Here is a 27,082-nt window from a genome sequence, read left to right on the forward strand (position 1 = left end):
AGCATAAAGATGATTTCTTGAGGTATGACATTGTTAATTTTGCCAATGCAAATCAGGATGCAAAGCCCACGTATGTTATATGCAGGGAAACGATGGCAAATGGAAGTTTAAAAACTTGGCACTTGAAGACTAAGCATGGTGAGTTTGAGGACAAACCTCTTGATTTTTTTCAAAGGATGCAGCAAGAATCAATAGCAGAAATTTATCATTGAATGACAGAGCAAATGTGATCGTGAGGACCAAGTAGGTAGATCTGTTGTAATAAATGTACTTGTTTTTGGATTTTTTTAACTTAGAGTACTCAATTTTTTTTTTCCAATTAAGGGACAATTTAGCGTGGCCGATCCACCTACCGTGCACATGTTTTGGGTTGTGGGGGCGAAACCCACACAAACACGGGAAGAATGTGCAAACTCCATACGGACAATGACCCGGGGCCGGGATTGAACCAGGGTTCTCGGTGCCGTGAGGCAGCACTTCACCACCATGCCTGTTGCATTAAACTTAAGCGATAATGGTGGGTTGCGAAGGAGAGCCGGCATGGGTTGCAAAGGTCGGCTGACATGGATCCCCTGAAAAAACGTTTGAAAACCACTGGTGTAAATACTTCATCAGGTGACCAGCAAAAGGTGAATCAAAATAAGATGAAACTTTGTGCTATGCATAAGGATATTCAACCAGCATTAAATAATATAGATCTACCTATTGCTTTGTTTAACATCTCACCTTCAAAAGTGCAGCACTCCCTCAGTAATGCACTAGAATATCAGCCTTGATGTTTGTTTTCAAGTCCTATAGCGCAACTTGAACCCACAACCTTCTGAGACAGAGGCTGGAATGCTAACAACTGACCCACAGCTAACAAGAACCTGTATATGGTGCCCCAAAATATTAAATAATTGTTAATATAAAAGGAGCAATATTCGGAACATCACGCACTGGAAAAAATAATCCTGTAGTTCATTAAACTGCAAAGCTCCAATAAAGGGTAACATTTTAATCTTACTATGAAACATGTTAGAAGTAAAGACACATTCCAATCGTGGTTCATTACTTGTAATATATATCCCTTGAGTTACTCAGTATCACCATAAAAATAGGAAGCAAACAGTTGTTGTGATAAATGATCTGTTTATGATGTGAAGGAACAGTACATGAATGCTTCATAGTTTCACCCTTTACAGTTTCCAGCTGACAGCACAGCTATGGCTCTGAGGTTGTCTTGTGAAACTTGCATTTGCAACGATAACCTCCTGATGTGACCATCAATTCACACGAAACGAGGAGTAGAAGTAAACTGTGGCTTTAATCAACTAGAACTTCAACTCCACCGTGGAAAACACCCGGTAGTGCGCGATCTGATTAACCATGTCTGCGATCCGGGGAAGGGGGTACGCATCGAGGTGCGTGTACCGGTTTATGGTTTGGCTGTAATCTACAACCATCCGGTTCTTCTCCCCAGTCCTGACGACCACCACCTGGCCTCTCCAGGGACTATTTCTGGCCTCGATAATTCCCTCCCGAAAGAGTCGCTGGACCTCGGACCTGATAAAAGTCCTGTCCTGGATACTGTACCGCCTGCTTCTGGTGGCGACTGGTTTGCAGTCGGCGGTGAGGTTTGCGAAGAGCGGAGGAAGGTCAACCTTTAGGGTCGCAAGGCTACATACGGTGAGAGGGGGTAGGGGCCCGCCGAACTTCAGGGTGAGGCTCCTGAGATTACATTGGAAATCCAGTCCCAATGGAAGAGGAGCGCTGGGGTCGGGGAGTACATATAGTTTAAAATTGGTGTACTCGGCGCCCTGTATTGTGAGGGTTGCGGTAGTGCATCCTCGGACCTGCACTGAGTGCGACCCGGAGGTGAGGGAGATGGTTTGATGCACCGGGAAGATTGGGAGCGAGCAGCGTCTTACCATGACCGGATGAATGAAGCTCTCTGTGCTCCCGGAGTTGAAGAGGCAGGGTGTTTCGTGTCCGTTTACCCGGACGGTCATCATGGAGCTCCGGAGGTGTTTGGGTCGCGACTGGTCAAGGGTGACCGCGCTGAGTTGCGGGTAGCCGGCGTGGTCGAAGGTGCTGGGGCGGTCCCAAGATGGCTGCCCCCGTTGGCTGCATGTGTCGGGCGGCGTTGCAGATGGCAGCCAAGATGGCGGACCCGTCGGTCGCACGTGGCGGGCGGTGAGGAAGATGGCGTCCAAGATGAATCTCACGTGGTGGGCCGCGTAGGCGAGGATGGCCAAGATGGCGGCCCCCGTGAGTCGTACGTGTTGTGCAGGCTTGGAGATGGCTGCACCTATGGACAACATGAGGCCGATGAAGCGTCCGGGGGGGGGGGGGGGGGGGGGGTGCGGTACCGGCAGACACACTGCTACACTGTGGGATCTGTGGGATCTGTGGGTCTGTGAGTCCGAGGGTCGGGCCTGCGATTTAGAGTTTTTGGACCTGGCTAGGCAAACTTTAGCCAAATGTCCTTTTCTCCCGCAGTCACTGCAGTTTGCGTTCCGGGCCGGGCAGCGTTGCCTGGGGTGTTGAGGCTGGCCGCAGAAATAACAGGGTAGCCCCCCATGGTGAGCAGGCTGCCGCGCGGCACAGGCCTAGGGTATTCTTTGGTCGGGGGTCCACGAGGGGGTCGCTTGATCGGACGGGAATGCATTTAGGCTTTGGAACGCCACTCCCAGAGAGGAGGCTAATTTTACCGTCTCTTCCAGGTCGAGGGCACCTTTTTCGAGTAGGCGCCGTCTCACGTAGTTGGACCTGACTCCAGTCACGTAGCTCTCCCGGATGGCGAGGTCCATATGTTGAGTGGCTGTAACGGCCTGGTAATTGCAGCTTCGTGCAAGGACTTTGAGGTCGCGTAGGTACTCTTCCAGCGATTCCCCGGGACGCTGGCGGCGAGTGGTGAGTAGATGCCACACATATACCTCTTTCACGGGCCTTAAGTAGAGGCGCTCTAGCATCGTGAGGGCGTCTGCGTAGGTGGAGGCTTCCTCGAGTTAAATAGAGATTCGATGGCTCACCCGTGCGTGGAGGAGACTCAGCTTCTGTTCGCCGGAGGAGGAAGGCGAGGAGGAGCCGGCGAGGTAGGCCTTGAAACAGCGGAGCCAGTGCAAAAAAATCTCTTTCACCTCCGCGGCCTGCGGATCGAGTTCCAGTTGGTCAGGTTTGAGGGCCAATTCCATAGTGGCGTTGTAGTTGATTAAATTGATGCGACCATCAATTCACATGAAACCAGGAGTAGAAGTAAACTGTGGCTTTAATCAAATAGAACAGTGCCTGCCTGCGACTGGTCTGTTAGTGGGAGCTGCCTACAGGACCCCTCCCCTCAAGGAATGGAGTCGGGGCGGAGCCCACACAGGCCCCAGCATGTCGCATTATAGGTAATACCATACAATGGTCCCTAGGTGGAGCCCACATGGGCAACAGTGTAATACGGATAAGCACATGGTGAATTGTTACAGCAATACATTCACCACATTCATTTCCTGTTTAAAAAAATGAAGTCCGGCGGGGGTGACGGGTTCATAAGTTCAGCCTGTCCGGCACACAGATTGTGTGCTGTGAACGCTGAAGCTCTGGTGTCACTGCTGGCCCGGGCGTTGAACTCATCCGTGCTGGCATCGGTAGTGAAGTCGCCGGTGTAGGTACAGATGTGGACTCCGGGAACGTGTCTTCCAGAGCTTCATTCCTGTGGGTCGGGAATTAAAACATTTCCGGCTCTACGTCCTATACCCCCGTCGGCGGCCCTATACCCCCCTCACTGTCTGCAGCCTCGCGACCCTCAAGGTCGATCCGCCTTCCCTTTTTGCGAACCTCACCCCGGATTGCAAACCCTTCGCCACCAGGAGCAGACAGTACAGTGCCCAGGACCAGACCTTTATTAGGTCTGAAGTCCAGCGGTTACTGAAGGAAGGTATTATTGAGGCTACCAACAGTCCCTGGAAAGCTCAAGTATAGGATGGTCATCGATTATAGTCAGACCATCAACAGGTATACGCAGCTCGACGCGTACCCTCTCCCCCGCATTTCTGATTTGGTCAATCAGATTGCACAACACAAGGTCTTTTCCACGGTGGATCTCAAGTCCGCCTACCACCAGCTCCCCATCCGCCCTAGCGACCGCAAATACACTGCATTCAAAGCAGATGGGCGGCTCTACCACTTCCTAAGGGTTCCCTTCGGTGTCACAAATGGAGTCTTGGTCTTCCAACAGGAGATGGACCGAATGGTTGACCGGTACGATTTGCGGGCCATGTTTCCGTACCTCAACAACATCACCATCTGCGGCCACAACCAGCAGGGCCACGACACCAACCTCCGAAAATTCCTCCATACCGCAAAAATCCTTCATCTAACCAACAACAAGGACAACATGTTCAGCACCGACCGTCTAGCCATCCTCGGCTACGTAGTGCATGATGGAGTTATAGGCCCAGATCCCGAACGCATGCGCCTCCTCATGGAGTTTCTCCTCCCCCACTGCTCCAAGGCCCTGAAACGGTGCCTGGGATGTTTTTCATATTATGCCCAGTGGGTCCCCAACTATGCGGACAAGGCCCGCCCACTAATTCAATCCACGGTTTTTCCTCTCTCGGCAGAGGCCTGCCAGGCCTTCAGCCGCATCAAAGCGGACATCGCAAAGGCCACGATGCACGCAATCAATGAATCCCTCCCTTTCCAAGTCGAGAGCGACGCCTCCGACGTAGCTTTAGCGGCCACCCTCAACCAAGTGGGCAGACCTGTGGCCTTCTTCTCGCTCACCCTCCACACTTCAGAAATTCACCATTCCTCCGTTGAAAAGGAGGCCCAGGCCATAGTAGAAGCTGTGCGACACTGGAGGCATTACCTGGCCGGCAGGAGATTCACTCTCCTCACTGACCAACGGTCGGTTGCTTTCATGTTCGATAATGCACACCAAGATAAAGAACGATAAGATCTTACAGTGGAGGATTGAGCTCTCCATCTACAACTATGAGATCTTGTATCGTGCCGGGAAGCTAAACGAGCCTCCTGATGCCCTTGCCCGCAGCACATGTGCCAACGCACAAGTGGACCGACTCTGCACCCTCCACAAGGACCTCTGCCATCCGGGGGTCACTCGATTCTTCCATTTGATCAAGACCCGCAACATTCCCTACTCCATCGAGGAGGTCAGGACCGCCACCAGGAACTGCCAAATCTGCGCTGAGTGCAAGCCGCACTTCTACAGGCCAGAGAAAGTGCACCTGATAAAGGCTTCCCGTCCCTTTGAACGCCTCAGTATGGACTTCAACGGGCCCCTCCCCTCCACCGACCGCAACACGTACTTCCTGAACGTGATTGACGAGTACTCCCGGTTCCCATTCACCATGCCCTGTGCCGACATGACCGCAGCCACCGTCATAAAAGCCCCCCCACAGTATCTTTAACCTGTTCGGTTTCCCCGCCTACATACACAGCGATAGGGGGCCCTCCCTAAACCTCCAAGTTGTGTCCTTACCCTCTCTCCAACCCGTCATTCTACAAACTCTGCCCCCTCCTCAACCATCCAAGTTTTGGCTTCTCCCTCTCCACAACCCTCCATGCTGTGGCCTTTTGCCCCTCCCCGACCCATCCTCTCAGTGCTTCCCCCTCCTGATCTGGCGTTATGTTTCCAATCCAGATCCAATCTGAAGCCAAAGCTCAGATGTTGTCAAAGTGCAAATCCCGATGGTGTAGAAGTGTGGGCTGGGGCTGCTACAATCCATGTTTTCATTTAAAGTTCCCACTCGCTGCTTCCCTTTCATGAACCCCTGCTGTGAGCTAGGCCTTGGGAGAAGAGCAGTGAGGCAGGAACAACTTCAACAGTCACTTAAAAGAAAAACATGGATTGTAAAGGCCCCATCGGTGCCAAGGTTGCACGGTGGTTACCACTGCTGCCTCACAGCTCCAGTGGCCCGGGTTCAACTCCAACCTCGGGTGATTGTGTGGAGTTTGCACTTTCTCTCCGTGTCTGCGTGGGTTTCCTCCGGGTGCTCCGGTTTCCTCCCACAGTCCAAAAATGTGCAGGCTCTGTGGATTGCCCCTTAGGGTAAGGTTGTAGCAATAGATCGGGGGATTGGGCCTAGGTAGGGTGGTTTTTTGAAGGGTCGGTTCAGACTTGATGGGCCGAATGGCCCCCTTCTGCATTGTAGGTTTCTGTGATTATTCTATGATCTTGGCACTTCTGTGCTATTGCGTCTTGCATTTCCACATTGTATCTCTGGCTTCAGATTGGATCTGGACCTTATATCATAGATCATAGAATTTACAGTGCAGAAGGAGGTCATTCGGCCCATCGCGTCTGCACCGGCCCCTGGAAAGAGCACAACACTTAAGCCCACGCCTCCACCATATCCCCATAACCCAGTAATCCCAACCAACCATTTTTGGACACTAAGGGCAATTGATCATGGTCAATCCACCCAACCTGCACATCTTTGGACTGTGGGAGGAAACTGGAGCACCCGGAGGAAACCCACGCACACACGGGGAGAACGTGCAGATTCCGCACAGACAGTGACCCAAGCAAGGAATCAAATCTGAGGCCCTGGAGCTATGAAGCGACTGTCCTAACCACTGTGCTACCATGCTGCCTCACGTCTTCAATGGAATGCATGTGCAGGAATGAGAAGCATGAAGAGGCTGGATCAGGAACGTGGAAGAGGCCACAACTCTGAGGTTGGGGAGGGTGGGAGACCTGAAGAAGAAGCTATGGGACTCGAAATATCTCATTTTCTCTCTCCACAGATGCTGCCAAACCTGCTAGGTTTCTACAACAATCTGTTTTTATTTCAGATTTCCAGCATCCACAGTGTGTTGCTTTTATTTTAGTGATAATGTATTGTTGCTCCACTGTACAGTATCAAAGTGAAAAAGATAAAATTCCCATTATCTGCAATGAAGTGATCGAACACCCCCCCTCATCCACCAGAATTTTCACAAGATAAAACCCTGCATAGATGGTGCTTAGTGCTCCATCTGCCAACACCTCTTTGTGTGGCCCTGGGTCACTGTCCATGTGGCGTTTGCACATTCTCCCCGTGTTTGCGTGGGTTTCGTCCTCACAACCCAAAGATGTGCAGGGTAGGTGGATTGGCCACGTTAAATTGCGCCTTAATTGGAAAACATAATTGCATACTCTAAATTTTAAAAAACTAGTCTGTGCGACAACTCTCCCAACTTTGTTTTTCTTTTTTCTTTATAAATTTAGAGTACCAATTATTTTTGTCCAATTAAGGGACAATTTAGCGTGGCCAATCCAACTAACGTGCACATTTTTGGGTTGTGGGGGTGAAATCACGTAGACACGGGGAGAATGTGCAAACTCCACACAGTGACCAGGGGCCAGGCCCGAATCCGGGTCCTCAGTGTCATAGGCAGCAGTGCTAACCACTGCGCCGCCGTGCTTCCCCAGCTCTCCTAACTTTGGCACAAGCCTCCAGATGTTAGTAGGGAGGACTTTGCAGGGTTGACAGCGTTGGATTTGCCATTGTTGTTTCCAGTGCATGGTTCGATGACTTTTGTGTGTGTTTGTAGTGATTGTATGCAACAGAGTGGCTTGTTAGGACATTTCAGAGGCATTAAGAGTCAACCACATTGCTGTGGGCTGGAGTCACATGTAGGACCAGGTAAGGATGGCAGATTTCCATCCCTAAAGGACGATAGTGAACCCAATGTTTTTTTTTAACGACAATCGACAACAGGTTCACCGTCATCACTTTTAATTCCTTAGACTTCCTTGGACTTAGACTTTTAATTCCAGATATTTTATTGAGTTTAAATTCCACCACCTGCCATGGTGGGATTTGAACTCGGGCCCCAGATCATTATCCTATCATTATAGGTCACTGGATTACTAGCCCTGGAATATTAGGGAATGAGAAAATATCAGCCAAGATTGAATGGCGAAACAGACTCCATGGGCCGAGTGGCCTGATTCTGCTCCTATGTCTTATGGTCTTACAGTCCATGCCCTTAGTGACCAAAAAAGGTTAGAAGGGTTTATTGGGTTACAGGGATAGGGTGAAAGTGAGGACTCAAGTGGGTAGGTGCAGACTCGATGGGCGAATGGCCTCCTTCTGCACTGTATTTTCTATGTTACTATGACAATACCACTAAAATAATAATAATAATCTTTATTGTCACAAGTAGGCTTACATTCACACTGCAATGAAGTTACTGTGAAAAGCCTCAGTCGCCACATTCCGGCGCCTGTTCAGGTACACAGAGGGAGAATTCAGAATGTCCAAATTACCTAACAGCACGTCTTTAGGGACTTGTGGGAGGAAACCAAAGCACCCGGAGGAAACCCATGCAGACATGGGGAGAATGTGCAGACTCCGCACAGACAGTGACCCAAGCTGGGAATTGAACCGAGGTCCTTGGCCCTGTGAAGCAACAGTGCTAACCACCATGCTACTGTGCTTCCCCTAGACCACTGCCTCCCCATTTTATTGTACTTCTCTTCATTTCGCGTAATTGAGGCGTGAAACCAAAATTTTCGGCATTCAATTAACTGCCAAATTCTATCATCCACTGGGGTTGTTTTCAGGTGGTGGAAGCTTCCACTGAGCAGCACTAGCACAGTGGTTAGCACTGTTGCTTCACAGCTACAGGTTCAATTCCCAGCTTGGGTCACTGTCTGTGTGGAGTCTGCACGTTCTCCCTGTGTCTGCATGGGTTTCCTCCGGGTGCTCCCACAAGTCCCAAAAGGTGAACTGGACATTCTGAATTCTCCCTCTGTGTACCTGAACAGGCGCCGGAATGTGGCGCCTAGGGGTATTTCACAGTAACTTCATTGCAGTGTTAATGTATGCCTACTTGTTACAATAAAGATTATTATTATAAATCCCAGTTTGTGATTGTTATGTTCCACAGGGCAAGTTCAGAGCCACAGCTATGTTGTAAGAAACAAACTAGAAAGGGTAAACCATGAAGTTTCGTGTAAATTAAATTGTCCACTTTCATTGACTGAAGATAGGAAGAAGTTGTATGCTTCTGTGAATTGGAACACGGCAAAGGGCAGACCATAAAATAGGGAAGGAGACACAAATGTAAACAACATTAATGCCATTCCGAACAGCTTTTAAGCATTGTTGGCATATGCTTCAAACTGATACATAACTTGTGAAAATATTTTTTTCATATCATCCCAACAAACTGCATTTCATTAAGACAAATGGAGAATCACATGTTTTCCATAAAGTTGAGTAATTGGATCCCTATTAATTGGTCAATGTAAAATGCAGGTTTCACCGAATAAACATGTAAAAAAACAAAGCTTAGTCGCACACGCAGCTTCTAACAGATTTACTATTTCACAAAAAGAAATATTTTTGCAAGTAACAAGCCTTATTTATGAAGCGTTGAATGCATTCATTGTGTGCTTTCTCTTTGAATTTGTTCTCAGTAAGCATGCACTCTTCATTTATGTAAGAACTGTTGGGGTAAATTGCAGTTTATATCTGACATGAAGCGTATCTGCAATACGCAGCCAAATGAAGTCCTAAACTGGCAAAGCTTCTCTGACCAAGGTCATTTTCCTTGTTGTTTCCAAAAATACATTGATACAAATGTAACTTGAGTACTTTATTGAATGTTATATGTAGAGGGTGTATAGTTTCAAGAAAATACTTTAGGTTGATGGAATTAGATCCCATTTTTATTGCATATGAAACTATGTTACTGGCAATAAATTATCCTTTTTACGTAGTACAAATATTTTGTTACCTTCGTTTTTAGACCTCTGAGAAACTACACTACATATGAATATCTTTAAAAAACATATTTTTACATTACACTTCAGCACAGAATAAATTGTAATTTGACATTATTTGTGAACTTTAATTAAGATGTTGATGCTTGATAGCTAGTCAAGTATACTGGCAAACCTTTGTATGACTTCTCAACAAATAGAACACTAAAAGCAAGCTAGCATACTCCAAACATACTCCATTACACAGCAGGTGACGACAGTTTGAACACAACGTAATTGTCTCCACTTCTCAGTAACAGCTGGCATGGAAATGTACATTTCTTTAATTGTACAAGAATAAAGTGAAACTATAATGCTTTGGGTTATTAACAATGTTTCTATTGAAGATTATTTTAAAAAGTAAATGTAATAAGATAACTCGATGTGTAGTACTCCCCATTCTTTAACTCACCTCCACATACCAACACTGAGGTCAACATAACAACAGGGAAATCACAAGGGATCCCCATCACTTTGAGGCCTTTTCCAGACAGTGACAAATGGTTTCCTCCATTTGTGTAGATTATGGGCATGATTTAACGAAAAAGAGAGTCCCGTTTTGGGTGCAAATAGCGGAGTGCTTGTTGGAGCCCGCAGTGCCAAGAACGACCCCGCTATCAAATGGTACTTTTTTGGGGGGGCCTCTGTGGGCCTCCCCTGACCCCCCACCATGGCCATCCTGGCCTCCAGACCCCCCCCCCCCCCCGCTTATCCATTAGGGGCCCCCTCACAAGGGCTGGGCACCAGTTGCCTGGCATGGACAGCCTGGCACCTAGAATCCCTATAGTGCGGAAGGCGGCCATTCAGCCCATCAAGTCTGCACCGGTCCTTGGAAAGAGCACCCTACTTAAGCCCATGCCTCCACCCTATTCCCATAACCCAGTAAACCCCACCTAACCTTTTGCGGACACTAAGGGACAATTTAGCGCAGTCAATCCATCCAACCTGCACATATTTGGACTGTGGGAGGAAACCGGACCACCCGGTGGAAACCCAAGCAGACACAGGGTGAAAGATGACTGGCTCTCTGGAATACTAGTCCAGCGACAATACCAGTACGCCACTGACATGCCTGCCAGCCTGGTAGTGTCAGGATGCCCAGGTGGCAGTGTCAAGGTGCCCAGGTGGCATCAGGGTACCACACTGCCCAGACCCTGACCACGCGGGGTCCTCCAATCACCTGGGAGACCCCCCCCCACCCAAGTGCTGTTACACCTGGTCCATGTTTGTGCAAACCAGTGCTAAACGGCGCCATGGTGAGGTCTCCCAGGCACGGGCTTTTGATACCGGGCCTTGGGAGACGTCAGCGTAGACATAGTTAAATTAAGCTAACTGCTTACTTAAATATGCAAATCTGGATCCTGCCCAGTGAGGGCGAGGTCCAGATTGTGACACGAGATCTCACGAGGTGTTCAGAGTGTCATATATCTCACGAGATTAATGGCCTCATCGCGCCACTGAGTTGGGTGCGAGAAGGCCGTACGATTCCGCCCCATTATAGAGCCTGTTTCTACTGCTAGCCATCTTCAGGCCTTTTCTAATCCTGATAGCAATGAGTAGAGCAAAATACATAGAGACCAGCATAGGAACATATTGGTCTTTTAAATTCATATGAATGGTGGTGGACAGAAGACCATTTGATCAATCTAGCTTGTCTTACACAATTGTGATACTTGAGTATTATAGTGTATACAAATGCCATCCCGCCCAAAACTATATAATCTCCTAGGAGAGACGATAAAAAGATTTTAAAAACGCACGCTAACTTGGGAAGAGAAAACCTGGGAACTCCTTGACAAACCTCACCCAGGGTGATCAAAGCTAGTCCAAGATGTCACTCCAGTCTCGATAATCCTACGCAGTAGCTACCATTTCTACGAGGCGATTTCTGCTCCAGCCAAAGACCATCCAGTTCTCACTTGAAGAAATTCAGCAAATCGGTGTCTCCCACACAACTGTTTCAGAAGTCCACTATTCTTTGGGCAAATAACTAATTCCTCACATCTAATCTTGATCCAGACCAGTACATATCTAAATGATGATTCTGAATCCCCATGACCTAATTTAAATGGAGTCTTGAACAGAATTATAGAAGAGAACACAATCTATTGTCTTCATCGTCTTATTGACCTTGAACTGATCATACCCATGTCTACAGTTCTTTAAAGTTATAGAGTCTAAGCTCTTATACCTTGGTTTTGAAAATTAAAATCCTTTAAAAAGGGAGTTTATCTAATTGCTTGTCTCTGCACAAAACCAAAAGCCTCAATATTGCTATGAATCAGCAACTTGTTAAGTAATACATTTAGGGGTATAAAATACCTGTTTAAAGTAGAACTATTATTTGTGAGATGTAAGATCTAAACTAGGTAATCACAGTTGGATTTGTCACAAGATAACTTGCATTAAAGAGAAAGAAACAAGATATAGAAAGGAATTTAACACTTCTTGTTTACATCTTTCTCACAGGGAGTGAATACGGGTCGGCTTTCTCTCCCTCCTCTGGAGTGGTTGTACAACATTGGACCACTTCTTTGCAGCTGAGGTACAGTTTTTGTATTGTTATGCAGAGGACTCTGTTACATGGTCAACTATATCTCAATTACATAATCCACCTCCCTGGGCCTATATATGGACCCAGCCAATGGGTCTACAATTTGTTACACTTCATTGACAGGACAATGTTGGCTCACTTGGAACCTGGCATTACTGCCATACCAGCTTTTCAAGTCTCCCTGCATATGTTCAACCTCGTTCTATTATCCTTTAATTTAAGTGTACATTTCAGTCCTCAGCAGTGATTTTTGCTGACTGTGGGCACGATTCTCCGGAAAAATTTCCAAGTGCTGTAGCGAGCGGGGATTGCTGCCAGTTTCCCGGCGTTCGGCCCAGCGAGGCCGGCAACACTATTCAACATTAATTGGTCCATTTAACGAGGCCTCACGGGCTTCCCACCCCGAATGCCAGCTCACCAGCTGATTCACCGGGACCGCACTCGCCAGCCCCCCGCTAACAAGGTCGAGCAGCACTTAAGCTGCACTTGCTCAGCCAACCCCAGCCAGCTCGCAACAATGGCGCCGAGGAGACCAGTCCCAAGATGCGGGGATCTGGGAGGCTCCTGGATGCGGTGGAGGGCAGGGGGGATGTCCAGTTCTCTCAAGGGTCCTGGAGGGTGAGCCATAAGGCAGTCAGTGCTGTCTGGGACGAGGTTAGCCAGCCGACTGCCTCCACCTCTGATATGCATCCTGGGGACCCATTAGATATAGTGTACAGCTAGGAGGGCAAAGCACATTGAGGTTCACTGAGGGCATCGGGGAGGGGGGATGGGGTAGGTAGGGGGTGAAGGGTGGGTGGAGGGTGAGGGGGGATGCACCATCGGGACAGTGGGGGCATATATTGAACAATAAAAACCATTGTGCACAACCAGCATGAAGCTTCGGTCACTTTCTTCCGCAATGCATTGCTCCGTGTAGGTGACGGGTGTGAGCGAGCACTCAGCAAACTGGCAGGGGTCTGATTATGGCATAGATTGAGGAACGCCAGCGCTCAGCTCTCTGCGGGTTGTCATCAACCTCCTGCCCTCGCCAGTGACCCGCGGAAAGTGCCGACACAGATCCAGCACCCTGGAGTGATGTGACACATACCCTGGGAAGGTGGGAAATGGGGGTGGCGGGTGGGTAAGAATGCGATGATGGAGCAGGCCATGTCCTAGGTGAATGGGGCCAGTATGAGCCCTCTGGGCTGGCCGGGCCCACACCGCCATCGCCTGTCTTGCAGCCTCCAGCTGGGCCTCAGGTTCTTCCCCGGCATCGTCCTGCAGCCCTTGCTGGTCCAGCGCCTCCTCACCATCCTCGTCCTCCTCCAACTCCTCCTCCGAGGTGGCCACCTCGTCATCAACCTCCAGCGTGTCCCGCTGCTGTGCCAGGTTGTGGAGGATACAGCAGACCACAGCAATGCAGGTGACCCTCCGGGTGGTGTACTGGGGTCACCTCCGGAGCGGTCAAGGCATTGAAACTGCATCTTGAGGAGTCCGATGCACTGTGCGACGCCAGTCCAGTGGCTGCATGGGCCTCGTTGTACCGGGTCTCCGCTTCAGTCTCCGGCCTCGGAGCAGGAGCATGATCTGCAACTGGTGGTCGCACACGAGCTGTATGTTGAGGGAGCGGAATCCCTTTTGGTTAACATAGAGCAGCCCCCAGGGTAGCACGGTGGTGCAGTGGGTTAGCACTGCTACCTCACGGCGCCGAGATCCCATGTTCAATCCCGGCTCTGGGTCACTGTCCGTGTGGAGTTTGCACATCTCCCTGTGTTTGCGTGGGTTTCACCCCCACAACCCAAAGATGTGCAGGGTAGGTGGATTGGCCACGCTAAATTGCCCCTTAATTGGAAAAAAATGAATTGGGTACTCTAAATTTATTCTTTAAAAAACGTAGAGCACCCCCTGATGGCCCGGTGAACACAGGGCAACATGCGTGGCATCTATGACTCCTTGGATATGGGGCACCCCTGCGATGGCGGAGAAACCAGCTGGCCGGGCATCCTGTTGGTCCTGGTCCATGTCAAAGTTGATGCAGTCTTCTGCCCAGGCATACAGGGCATTCGTGACCTGCCGGATGCACCTGAGGTCCATGACATGTGAGATACCACACAGGTCCCCACTCGAGCCCTGGAATGATCCCGTGGCATAAATGTTCAGGGCTGCAGTGACCTTGACGGCCACCGGGAGCGGGTGTCCTCCTCCTCCATGTGGTACCAAGTCCGCGAGGATATGGCACAGGTGTCGCACCATCTCCTTGTTGAGGCAGAGCCTCCTGCGGCACGCACTGTGCAGCACAGTGGTTAGCATTGTTGCTTCACAGCGCCAGGGTCCCAGGTTCAATTCCAGGCTTGGGTCACTGTCTGTGTGGAGTCTGCACGTTCTCCCCGTGTCTGCGTGGACTTCCTCGGGTGCTCTGGTTCCTCCTACAAGGCGTGCTGTTAGGTGAATTGGACATTCTGAATTCTCGCTCTGTGTACCCGAACAGGTGCCGGAATGTGGCGACTAGGGGCTTTTCACAGTAACTTCATTGCAGCGTTTCTTTTTAAATTTAGAGTACCCAATTCATTTTTTCCAATTAAGGGGCAATTTAGCGTGGCCACTCCACCTACCCGGCACATCTTTGGGTTGTGGGGGTGAAACCCACGCAAACACGGGGAGAATGTGCAAACTCCACATGGACAGTGACCCAGAGCCAGGATCGAGCCTGGGACCTCGGCGCAGTGAGGCAGCAGGGCTAACCCACTGCGCCACCATGCTGCCGAATTCATTACAGTGTTAATGCAAACCTACTTCTGACAATAAAGATTATTATTATTTGTTTGAATGACCAGCTGCGCCTGGACACCCTGGACTGTCACGCGACTCCCCCTTTGGGTCCTTCCCTAGGCCTGATGGGCGGCCGGGTCCTCATGGTGTGGTGCGGGGTCTGGCACATGGGCTGCTGCCTCGAGCATCTGCAGAAGCTGCTTCTGCTGCCGCCTTCTCTGACGCCTGGCTGCATTGCATAGCACCAGCATCACTAGGGCAACTTCTGCACCCAACATCCCTGCCATAGTATTCAATATCTGTAAGGCATTGGGAGAGGGTATTAGACTGACAAACAGTGGTGGCTCCCACCCCAGGACCTTCTATTCCCCCACTGATTCCCCCCACCACCCTACCCGGAATGCCCTGCTCACAACCCCCCGGCCGCAGCGGGCCCTCCCTCACTGGGCTGCAGATCCTATATCCCGGGCACCCACTCACAACATCACCCAGACCAGGTTCTGGCCCCCTCCCCATGGCACACATCCACCCTCTGGCTGTGGACATGTCGCTGGAGCTGTGCCCCATCCCCTGGGTATTCAGATGTTGGCTGCTGTGTGTGTGGTGTTGCCTCCTGCAGAGTTCAGGTATACTGTCCAGGCATCACAGTCTATATGGGATGCTGGACAATGACTCCCGTATGCTACATGGCAGCCCACCCAAGAGAATAAACTTGGCTTTGTCATGATATGCACTCATGCACATAATGAGATACAGACAGGCAGTGACAGACACCCAGTACAGCCAATCAACACACAGGATAGAACACAACCAATCACCAGGCAGAACACTAGAAGGTGGTTTCCCACTATAAAACACACAAGGCATCAGCACTCTGCCTCTTTCCACTGGTGACAACTGGAGTGACAGTCAGGGTGTATATATCAGTTTGCACCTTCTACACATGGCTCAGAGCTAGTCTGGTCTAGTTAGTTATAGTAAGAGTAGAGTGTCAAACCCACAGCAAACTGTGTGCACTGTGTAACAAGTTCAATAAAGCATATTGAACTAACATCAAAGTTTGGAGTCTACTTTCAAGTACAACTGCATCCAGTTGCAGTCCGTGTTACCCCAGGCTTGTGTGCAGTGCTCATTTAACCACGATTGCCAATTCCATATTGGAAATAGCCTTCAGCTGCATGGCCAAAGCCTCAACAGACGGGGGGGGGGGGGGATGGGTGGTCCGGGGGCAGAAGGGCAGGGGCAAGAGTTGCCCCCGGAAAAGGTACACATGATCCAGGGATTGGCATGGAGGTGCAGCGAGAAGTTGCCGCCACAGACACCCCCTCCCTCCCATGGCGGTCCAGCCTTGCAGAGGGTCCTCCCACCCTCAGCCGAAGGTCTCTAGCCCCCCACCGGGCACAGGCGCAGCATGCCCAGCACCCCCGGGCTTTTTGCCTGTGAGCAAAGATGGCTAATCACCTCCTCGGCTCCCCACAGAAGCCCTTCCGCCAGGTTCACATTTTCAAAAGGAGTAATAATCAGCACCAGCGTGAGCACTTGCTGGGGTGGCTGCTGAATGACAGGAGGCCGTTGGATGACGGATGGCTCTCGTTAATTGTATGGAAATGGGGCTTAAGTGGTGATAATTGGTTTCTCGCCAGGCTATGGTGGGATTCCAAATTTGCCTATGGGGGCGGGCCAGTTGCATCGTTTTGGGCTCTCCCGCTATTCACCGGTCTTGTTACACTTGACCGTGAGTAAATTTCATAATTATTGTGAAATACTAAAATTTTAAAATAATTACTATTTTTAAAAAGTTAATTCAAGATATTTTAGCTTCTATGTATGCCCCAATTTTAGGTCAAACAAAGCAAGCACTTATTGAATGACAAAGAAAGATAGAGAGCAAGATGAAACACAGAGTATACGGCATGGCTGTTGGCAGGAATCAGAGAGGCATAGTCAGCAAAAATCTCTGATAGAATTGAAATGCATACTTAAATTAAAGGATGAGACATGAACATATGCAGGAAAACCAGAACAGCAGGAATGACGGTAAAAGGTTCCAAGTAAGCATTGTGCTGTCAGTGAAGTGTAACAAATTATATACGCTATGAGGGTTATGTAATTTACACACAGTTTCCCCCCACAGTCCAAAGATATGCAGATTAGGTGGATTGGTTAGGAATAGGGTGGGGGATTGGGCCTCGGTAAGGTGCTCTTTTGAAGGATTGGTGCAGACTCAATGGGTCGAATGGCCTCCTTCTGCACTGTAGGGATTCTAAGATTCTATGTTGATTTTACAGGTAAGAACCAGCGTGAATTAAAGAAGTAAAGAAAGAAATGAGAAGCAAAGAGAGAACATGAGAAGAAACTGGCAGCTAATATAAAAGCAAATCCAAAAGTCTTCTATAGACATAGGAATGACAAAAGGGTGGCTGATTAGGTATCGAAAAGGGGATATATGCATTGAGGAAATGGGAATGGCTGAGGTACTAAATGAGTACTTTGTATCTGTCTTTACCAAGAAGGTGCAGCCAAAATTATAGTGAAAGAGGAGGTAGTGGAGCTAAAGGATGGGCTAAAAATTAATAAAGAGGAGGTATTAGAAATGGCAGCTGTATTAATGTCAATAAGGCAGCAGGACCAGATCAAATGCATCTGAGGATAGTGAGGGATAGTAAGGGTGGAAATTGCAGAGATACTGACCATAATCTTCCAATTCTTCTTCCAAGCTGTGCTTCATCCACAAACTGTGAAATTGTGCCCTGTTCACGAAGGTCTAGGTCTAGGTCATTAATGTATATCAGGAAAAGCAAGGGTCCCAACACTGACCCCTGGGGAACTCCAAACCTTCCTCCAGCACAAAACGCATCCATTGACCACTGCTGTTTCCTATTGTTCACCCAATTCCATATCCATGTTGCTGCTACTGTCCTTTTTATTCCATAAACTGTAACTTTGCTCACTAATCTGTTATGTGGCATTGTATCGAATTTCATTTGGAAGTCCACCTACACATCAGCAACATTGCCCTCATCAACCTCTTTAAAAAAACTCCAGAAAGTTAGTAAAACTTAATTTTTCCCTTAAGAAATCCCTGCTGGCTTTCCTTAATTAACCCATACTTGTTTCCTTTTATTAATTTACAGGAAGTGGACGTCACTGGTTAGGCCAGCATTTACAGCCCATCCCTGGTTGTCATTCAGAAGGTGGTGGTGAGCTGCCTTCTTGAACTGCTGCAGTCCTTGAGGTGTGCTATTAGGGAGGAGTGCACCGATGATACACACGGCTGCCACTGTTTGTCGGTGGTGGAGAGTTTGAATGTTTGTGGAAGGGGGGAGCAATCAAGCGGGCTGCTTTGTCCTGGATGGTGTCGTGCGTCTTGAATGTTGTTGGAACTGCACTCATCCAGGCAAATGGAGAGTATTCCATTACACTCCTGACTTGTGCTTTGTAGATGGTGATTAGGCTTTGGGGGGGGTCAGGAGATAAGTTACTCGCCGTAGGATTCCTAGCGTTTGACCTGCCCTGACAGTGCATCCAACATTGTTCAGTTTCAGATCAATGGTAACCCCAGGATGTTGATTGTGGAGGGTTCACTGATGGCAATGCCATTAAATGTCAAGGGGTGGTGGTTAAATCCTCTCTTGTAGGAGATAGTCATTACGTGGCACTTGTGTGGCGTGAATGTAACTTGCCATTTGTCAGCTCAAGCCTTGATATTGTCCAGGTCTTGCTGCATTTGGACATGGATTGCTTCATTATCTGAGGAGTCACGAATGGTGCTGAACATTGGTGCAGGAAGTAGTTGATGCTAAAACTTTGAATATATTCAAGAGGCAGCTGGATATAGCACTTGGGGAGAATGGGATCAAAGGCTATGGGCAGAAAGCAGGATCAGGCTATTGAGTTGGATGATCAGGCATGATCGTGATGAATGGCGGAGCAGACTCGAAGGGCCTCCTCCTGCTCCTAACTTCTATGTATCTATGTAACATTGTGTGGTCATCCACAAACATCCCCACTTCTGACCTTATGATGGAAGGGAGGTCATTGATGAGGCAGCTGAAGATTGTTAGGCCTAGGATTTGTCCTCAGGGCTATCAATTTGGTCCCAAATTAATGTTTTGAGATGTTTCCACACCACTGAAGTTAAACCTACTGGCCATCAGTTGCTTTACTTTCTTTACATCCTTTTTTGAATAAGGGTGTAAAGTTTGACATTCTCCTGTCCTTTGGGACCACCGTGGGGTCCAAGGACGACCATGAAATTATGGTCAGTTCCCCTGCAATTTCAACTCTCACTACCTGCTGTATATTTGTGTGCATCTCATCCAGTGCTGTTTGTAAAGTTTTCATCCACCTTTCCCAGTAGACCTGCAAATTATTTCTGTACAGATAATTATCCCATTCCCTTTCTAAAGCTATGATTTAATCTGCCCCACCACATGCTCAGACAGTGCCATCCAAATTCTAACCACTTGCTGTCTCAATCATTTATTTATATCTACTCTGGTTATTTTGCCAATCACCTTAATTTTGTATCTTCCAGTTCTTGACCAGTGCAGGCATGATGGCCAAATGGCCTCCTTCTGTGCCGTAACCATTCTGTGATTTGAGGCGCACTTCCATTTGTCCAATATTTCCAAAGACCTGTTGTCAACATTAGTATGAATACAATGCACAGCTTTTTACAGTTTCATACGTTTTTAACTATGTACATATGCTTCAGGTATTATTAAATGATCACCAATAACAATTTTGTAGTCTATACTGTCCATGAGATCAATGTTGGAAAATGTGGCATATGTACTTATGTACATAAGTCTATGAAGTGATGCAGTCACCCATCCATTCATATTTGCGCAATGATTGTTTAATTGCTCTACCATCGCTGGCCATAACTTCAGCTGCCTAGGTCCCAAGTTCTGGAATGCCCTCCTGCACCTTTCCATATTTTTACCTTGCTATCTTCCTTTAAGACAATCATTAAAACCATCTGACTTTATGGGCACGATCCAACGGCCACGCTACGCATGAAAAGCAGCTCGTCGCGCACAGCGTGGCCAATGAAAGCCAGGAGACCCTGCACCCGAGATCTACCCGTTTGACAACACATAGCGAGATCCAACGTGATCTTGCAAGATGATGTGATGTAAATCCTGCTCTATTTAGGAAGGATCACTTTTTTCAAATCTTCATATTAGAGCGAGACAGCTGGTCTCAAGTCTAATGTGCAGATTCCCGAGGTACCTGAGGTTGGAGACTCATCCCCTTTGCCTCGGAGACCTTGGGCGAGCACCATTCAGGGCTCCACAAATGGGGACCCCTCGTGGGGGTCTCCCAGAGGATTGCAGGCTCCCAGCTGTATGCCCTTTGGGCAGGGTGGTGCCCTGGCACTGCTAGTGCCACCTTGGCAGTGCCAAGCTGGCATTTGTTTTTGCATGTGCTGTCGTGATCGGCCCGGGGATGCCCTGTGTGGACATTTGGGGGGGGGGGGGGGGGGTTGGGGGAGAGATCAGGCATTGTTTTGGGGGCCTCAGAGGGGGTCTCTCGCTACTCTTCGTCCTCAGTGTACAACTATGTGCGGCCTTGGCCGCATGTTCCCCTTTATACAACTCAAGTCATGTTAAATAGCCATGTGTTTTTCAGTGTTGTGAGCGCAGGGAAATACACGGCTAAATGTGCCCGCTATAGGATTTAGTTGAATCGACCCCTATATCTGATGTGGCTCGGTGCTATACTTTGTTTTATAATGCTTCTGTGAAGCACCTTGAATATTTCATTCAATGTGCTTTACAATTATAAGTTGTCGTTAATAATGATTGCTTAAAATATCAATGCTATTGTCCCCTTTAAAATTTGGTATCAAATTGATTTTTAATTGAATTATTTTCAGATTTATGGGCTAAATGGGCTTACAGAATTAAATATCAATTACTCTTAGTCATCATTCAAGCACTTGTTCAGACTGTGTCTCCTTTTCTTTAGCCTCATATTTATGATGGCTCTATTCTGTTCTTCATAGCCTTGGACTCAAACACAATCATTTGCTTTTTTTCTAAGCAGCTGAATGGACTAATTCTATTTCCCCATCTATGCATTTAGAAACCTTGTGGGTATTTTTAACTACTGTAGTTAGTTATTAGTTCATTTGTTTTGAATTTTTCTTGTTAGTATGTAATATTCTATCTCACCATGCTGTGACTACCATTATGTTTTTGCAAGTCTTTTTTACTTGAGGAATTTTAAATCTGAAGATTCAGACTACTCTCATTGACCCCTTATTCCCCATGTCCGAGAAAGAGCATTTTGACTTGCTTCGACATAGACGTAAATTTCTTGGTCTGTCAAGAAAACAAACAGGAAATTCTTTACGGATTATTTCATCTACTGGTTGTATGCTATATTGGTAAAGGAACCTCCTTCTCTTTGGAAAGCCAGAGAATAACACTACATTGGATCACATAATCTTCACAGTGCAGGAGGCCATTTGGCCCACCTCATCAACACTGGCTCTCTGTAAGAGCATTCTATTTAGTCCCTCTCCCCTGCCTTCTCCCCATAACTTTGCACGTTCTTTATTTCAGGTTGCAATCCCAATTTCCTTTTGAAAACCTCGATCGAACCTGCCTCCATCACCCTTTCAGGAAGTTCGTTCCGGACTCCAACCACCCTCTGGGTTAAAAAAGTTTTCTGTTTTTCTCACATCACTTTATGCCAAATATTTTGAATCTGTGTCCTCTAGTTCGTGATCGTCTTGAGTGGGAACAGTTTCCCACTATCTGCCCTGTCCATATCCCTCAGGATCTTGAATACCCAATCAAGTCTCCTCTTAGCCTTCTTTGGTCCAAGCAAAACAGTTCCAAGCTCTCCAGTCTATCCTCATAGCTACAGTTATCTATCCCTGGAATCATTCTGATGAATCTTCTCTGTACTCTCTCCAGTATCTTCACATCCTTCCTCAAGTATGTCATCAAGAACTGGATGTAGTACTCCAGATGAGGCCTCAATAGTGTCTTCCAGAAGTTCAACATAATCGCCTTACTCTTGAACGAACTTACTGCCCCTATTTGCAGCTGAAGATACTACAGTTTTGTTAACTGCTCTCTCAACATGCTCTGCATCTTCAATTACTTATGTACACATACACTTGAGGTCCCTATGTTCCTGCAGCACCTTTAGCTTTTCTTCTTTTATTTTCTACTGCCCCTCCGTATTCTTGCTGCCAAAATAATTCACCAAACACTTCTCTGAACTAAACTTCTTCTACCACTTGTCTGTCCCATCCACCAACATATATACCTATGCCCTCGTGAAGTTTAAGACTGTTTTCATTACAGTTGATCTTTTCCGATTTTCGTACCATCTGAAAATTGTGAAATCATGCCCTGAACGCCACAGATTCGGTCACGAGTATATATCAGGAAGAGCAAGGGTCCCAACATTGACTCCTGGGGTACGCCAGTACAAACCTTCTTCCAATTTGAAAAACAACCATTTATCACCACTGTTTCAACTCAGCCAATTTCTTATGAGCTAGAATTTTGCTCACAGGTCTGCTGTGTGGCATTGTATCACATGTCTTTTGAAAATCCATATACACCACATCATCAACCCTCATCAACTTTCTCTGTTTCATCCTCAAAAAATCCAGAAAGTTAGTTAAACATGGTTTTCCCTTAATGGATCAATTGCTGATGATCCTCAATTCTCCTGCACTTATCTAAATGACTACTGATTTTGTCCTAAACTCCTTCCAGAAGTTTCCCAGTCAGAATGACTGTGTTGTTACGGCTCTATCCTTGTACCCCTTTTTGAACAAGGGAGTAGCATTCAAAATTCCTCAGTCCTCTTGCACCATCCCTGTGTCTAAGGAGAACTGGGAGCTTATCACCGGTGGCATGATTGTTGGAGCAAAGGCTTCCTAATGGATTGGAACCTCCAGCTCCGATGTCACCCAACTTTGCTACTTGGATGTCATCAGATTATCACCAGTGCCTTTCATTTCCCTCAGTACCCTTGGATGCATTTAATCAGTTTCTGGCACTTTATCAATTTTATGTAAAGGTAGTTTTTCTAAGTCCTCCTATTTCTCAACTGTAAATTGTCTTGGGCTTTAAGTACAAAACAAATATATTGAACATAAACAGCACAAAAAAGGTAGCAGTAACTTTTTGTTTTACTGTAATTAAGCTTTGTCAGCTCTTTAGAAAATAATAAATAATTCACAATTTTGTTGTTGATATTACAGATTCTCTTATATAGAGGTGCTTTTTTTCAGTCGAGTGTCGATACGACATGGCGCCATCCAAGTAGCAGAGCTGGGAGACATCGGAGCTGGAGGTTCCAATCTATTAGGAAGCCTTTGCTCCAATAATCATGCCTTCTTACTTACCTGATTTGTGGCTAGTGATTAGGAATGGAAGTGTCTTTTCCCCACTCTGCAAATGTCAATAGTTCCCCTGTCGCCCTGCGAGCTGCTGTCTATGAATCCTAGAAGTCTCCTATTGACCATCCGGCCTCTGAAGCCTGCCTGTTTGCCTCCTTCAAAATTACCCTCTGCACCCTGCCATCAGAATTTGTGGATTTCCAGTCCGCATTTCATGAAATCGGGGCACTAGAATGAAAATTCAGGCCATTGAGATAGAAACCGATCAGTTTATTATCATTTTATTAACATTGGCAAAGTTGATCAATTCACAATCATACAGCTATTGTTGACAAAACCTATGCATTTTCACTCAAATTGCTGCACATGCCTAGGAACAGTTTGTGCAATATTCACAGACCAAAGAGTTAAAAGTACAGAGGAAAAGCATTTTATAAATATGTACATTCGTACATGTTTAGACACTTTTTATTGTGATAGCATTAACAATATCTTCATGGTTTCACTAATTACAACCACGTTACATAGCATTATCTTGACAATATTTTAATCTAATCATAACTTGCTTAAGCTATCAGGCATACATATGACAAATAACTGCAAATACTCATTGTGAGGCAGGCTATTACACTGCCAAATCAAGTAGTTCAGTTTGCAGCTTCTTGATTCCCACTTATATTTATGGTGTGTTACTACATCATATTTACTTCTCTTCTTTCAAATTTTGTATGGGGAAGCACAAAATCTCCTTTGCAAAATCTTTACAAACATCTTAAAAGACACAGAGGTGGTGGGCAATAAGGTTTGGGATAGAATGATGATGCATATGAAGAAAGGTGAATCTCATTTTGAACTTCATGGAGGAGGACAGGATGCAATATCATTCTTCCATTTGTCACTTTATTTTGTTAATGCAATCAGAGATGTCAATATTAGTGCTCAAAGAAGAGCTACCAATTTTCAAGACTCACCTGCTGAAGGAGCTGCGCTCCGAAAGCTAGTGATTCCAAATAAATCTGTTGGACTTTAACTTGGTGTTGTAAGACCCCTTACAAGTTAATGTGAGCAATTTATAATTTATAGTGGAGAATGGATCTGGGGCTTATTCATGTTATCTTTGGAAAAATTAGTTATTGGAGAATTCAGTGAAATTAGTTGGATATTGAATTCAGTATATTCCCCGAGAGATTTCTTTTTTTCTGAAGAATAATTGGCAGTGACATGTGTACTCAATAATAGGCTCAGTCTAAAAATTACTCCAAAAGAAGACTGCAGTCCCAGTTCATTGACTTATTTTTAGCTGCTAAGAAACCTTACAGAATGTAGCAACTGGCTCTTCTTAAACCATTAAATCTAATAATAAAACGGTCATTAAGGAGCTAATTGCTGATTAATCATGTTGTCACTTGCTTAACAATCATATCTAAACCTTGACAAAATGTAATCATCTTTTATATTCAATAATGCAGAGAAAAGGGCTCCTACAAATCCTAGAACATTATAATTTTAGTATTGTTTGCAATTTGGATAAGTTGAAGTAGTATATAGTTGTTTAAGGGTGAGTAAACCCTGATTCACATATTCAATTATAATTGAAGCATATGTCCTACAATGATAATAAAAAAATTGGGGGATTGTTTGCAAGGCAGTAACTACAGGAAAGATTTAGATTATGCTATAAATCCTAAATTCCTCCCCATAAAGACAGTGTTGTATGCTAGAGTGTAGCATCAAGACACTGACAGCCCTCTTGCACCGTGCTCAATTGGAAAATCTACATTCTCAAGTCCAGACCCTAGACAATGAGTGTCAGTACATTATCTGCCCATGGAGAGGGTACATAGCCAAAACCAATCCTTCCTACATTTGCACACTTTCTAGTAAAAACTCTTTTAATGACGTTCACAGCAGTTGTCAACTTTTCCCTCCCTTTTAGCTGAGCAACAGCAAAGCTAATTCTATGTGTTGCCATCACTACCCTTTGCCAATTCAGGGCATAGTATAGAGATCAAACCTAGAACTTTTTTGGCTATCATGCTCCATACCACATAGTATATGGGCCTACTGAGCTATTAGTAAAGACCTATGGCTGTAATGTTTTTGGATATTGGCATGGGTGAGTTATTTTTATTTAAATGACAATTTAAACATTTAATACTAAAGAGTACCTTGAAATCAAACTTGGAAAATCATACATTTCCCTTTAAGATAGAATATTTTGATGTAGTTACATTTCTCATAAATTAGCCAAAACATTTTTAAAAATAAATTTAGAGTATCCAATTCATTTTTTTTCAATTAAGGGGCAATCTAGCGTGGCCAATCCACCTACCTTGAATGTCTTTGGGTTGTGAGGGCAAAACCCACGCAAACACGGGGAGAATGTGCAAACTCCACATTCCACAGAGCCGGGAATGAACCTGGGACCTCGGCGCTGTGAGGCAGCAATGCTAACCACTGCACCACCGTGCTGCCCTCAAAACATATTATTTTCACTCATGTTCCGATCATAGATTTTCCCGAGTTTATCTGAGCTGCACAGCTCTTTATTTACATCTGCTTTCAATGCTGCTCTTTATTAGCATATGAAAGACTACATGGATTAGAAAAGGTTACCTACTGGTTGTTTCTCATCCTGGATATTTAATACTCCACCACAGTGAGGTAGCCTGCCAAAAAGACAAAGAAATCTATCTCTGCTTTACCCCACAGGAACGCAACGTTTCAACAGAAGGATCGTCTAACCTGTTGTTGCAAATGAAACTTGTTTGTGCTACTGCAAACAAAGTTATGTAAAATGTTACTAAACAATTAACTGCATATTAAATTTATAATTTACTGTAATAACCAACTAATTATAACTGAAAATAGCAAAAGCTATTATAATCTTTGTTACTGATGTGCAATAACAAATGAATTAGAGAATTTACAAGATTAATCTGTCCTCCCCTCCTTCCTGAATCACCTGACCAATAGAATTCTGGTTTTGCTGCTTTTGAAAGCATAGCTTCTTGCATTCCATCAGTTGCTCAAAATCCCGCCACATTTTAACCTGCTTCATGTTTGGCCCATGACTCTCCCGGACGGCTTTCTGCTTCTCACGTAGTTTCTATAGGGGAACAGAAAAAATATTTCAGCTAAGGCAAGAACAAATGTTCACAGTACACAGACAAGCTGCACAATAAAGTACAGGAGTGCTCAACAGAACCTCAAGTTTTATGTGCCTAAGGTATCGAACACATGTGAGATCAATAAACTGGAAGGCAACTGAAAACACCTACAGATTTAGGAGTAAAACATCCTGCTGATTTTAACTGGAGTCTGTCATGTGTGGACCAAGTAGAAGTAAAAAGAATCTCAGAACACTACAAAATAGAGGAGTAAACTTAATTTCTGTAATAATTACAGGACAATATTCAACAGGCATTTAAAATTATTATGGGCATTGATAACATGCAAAGATATGGATTGTTTGAGGTAAAACAACTGTGTTGAACTAGGAGTCATCCATTTAAATTGAGAAAATAGAGGTAAAGTTGGATGTTAAGAAGTTTCACTTTTCCCAAAAGGTTCTCAACCGACGGAATAGGATTTCAGAAGTGGTTACTGATGATTGCCTCCTTACAACCTTTCAAGAAAGCTTTTAAAAAAT

The 27,082-nt window shown here is 46.1% G+C and overlaps 1 protein-coding gene and 1 long non-coding RNA gene across 3 annotated transcripts in view; one reads left to right on the forward strand and one right to left on the reverse strand.

Moving 5' to 3' along the window:
• The first annotated feature begins 465 nt into the window (after positions 1 to 465).
• LOC119961830 lies at positions 466 to 23,686 on the forward strand. Its single transcript, XR_005459754.1, has 3 exons — positions 466 to 629; positions 12,218 to 12,293; positions 23,293 to 23,686. It is a non-coding gene; the product is annotated as an uncharacterized LOC119961830 (long non-coding RNA).
• ift81 (intraflagellar transport 81 homolog) overlaps positions 23,680 to 27,082 on the reverse strand; it is a 153,525-nt gene continuing 150,122 nt past the window's right edge. For both annotated transcript variants that reach the window (XM_038789145.1, XM_038789160.1), the window contains one exon: positions 23,680 to 26,539. In XM_038789145.1, the coding sequence (XP_038645073.1) occupies positions 26,357 to 26,539 (183 nt within the window). In that variant the 3' untranslated portion in view covers positions 23,680 to 26,356. The remainder of the gene's footprint in view (positions 26,540 to 27,082) is intronic.

This window comes from Scyliorhinus canicula, chromosome 1 (assembly GCF_902713615.1).
Source record: "Scyliorhinus canicula chromosome 1, sScyCan1.1, whole genome shotgun sequence".
Classification (NCBI taxonomy): Eukaryota; Metazoa; Chordata; class Chondrichthyes; order Carcharhiniformes; family Scyliorhinidae; genus Scyliorhinus; species Scyliorhinus canicula.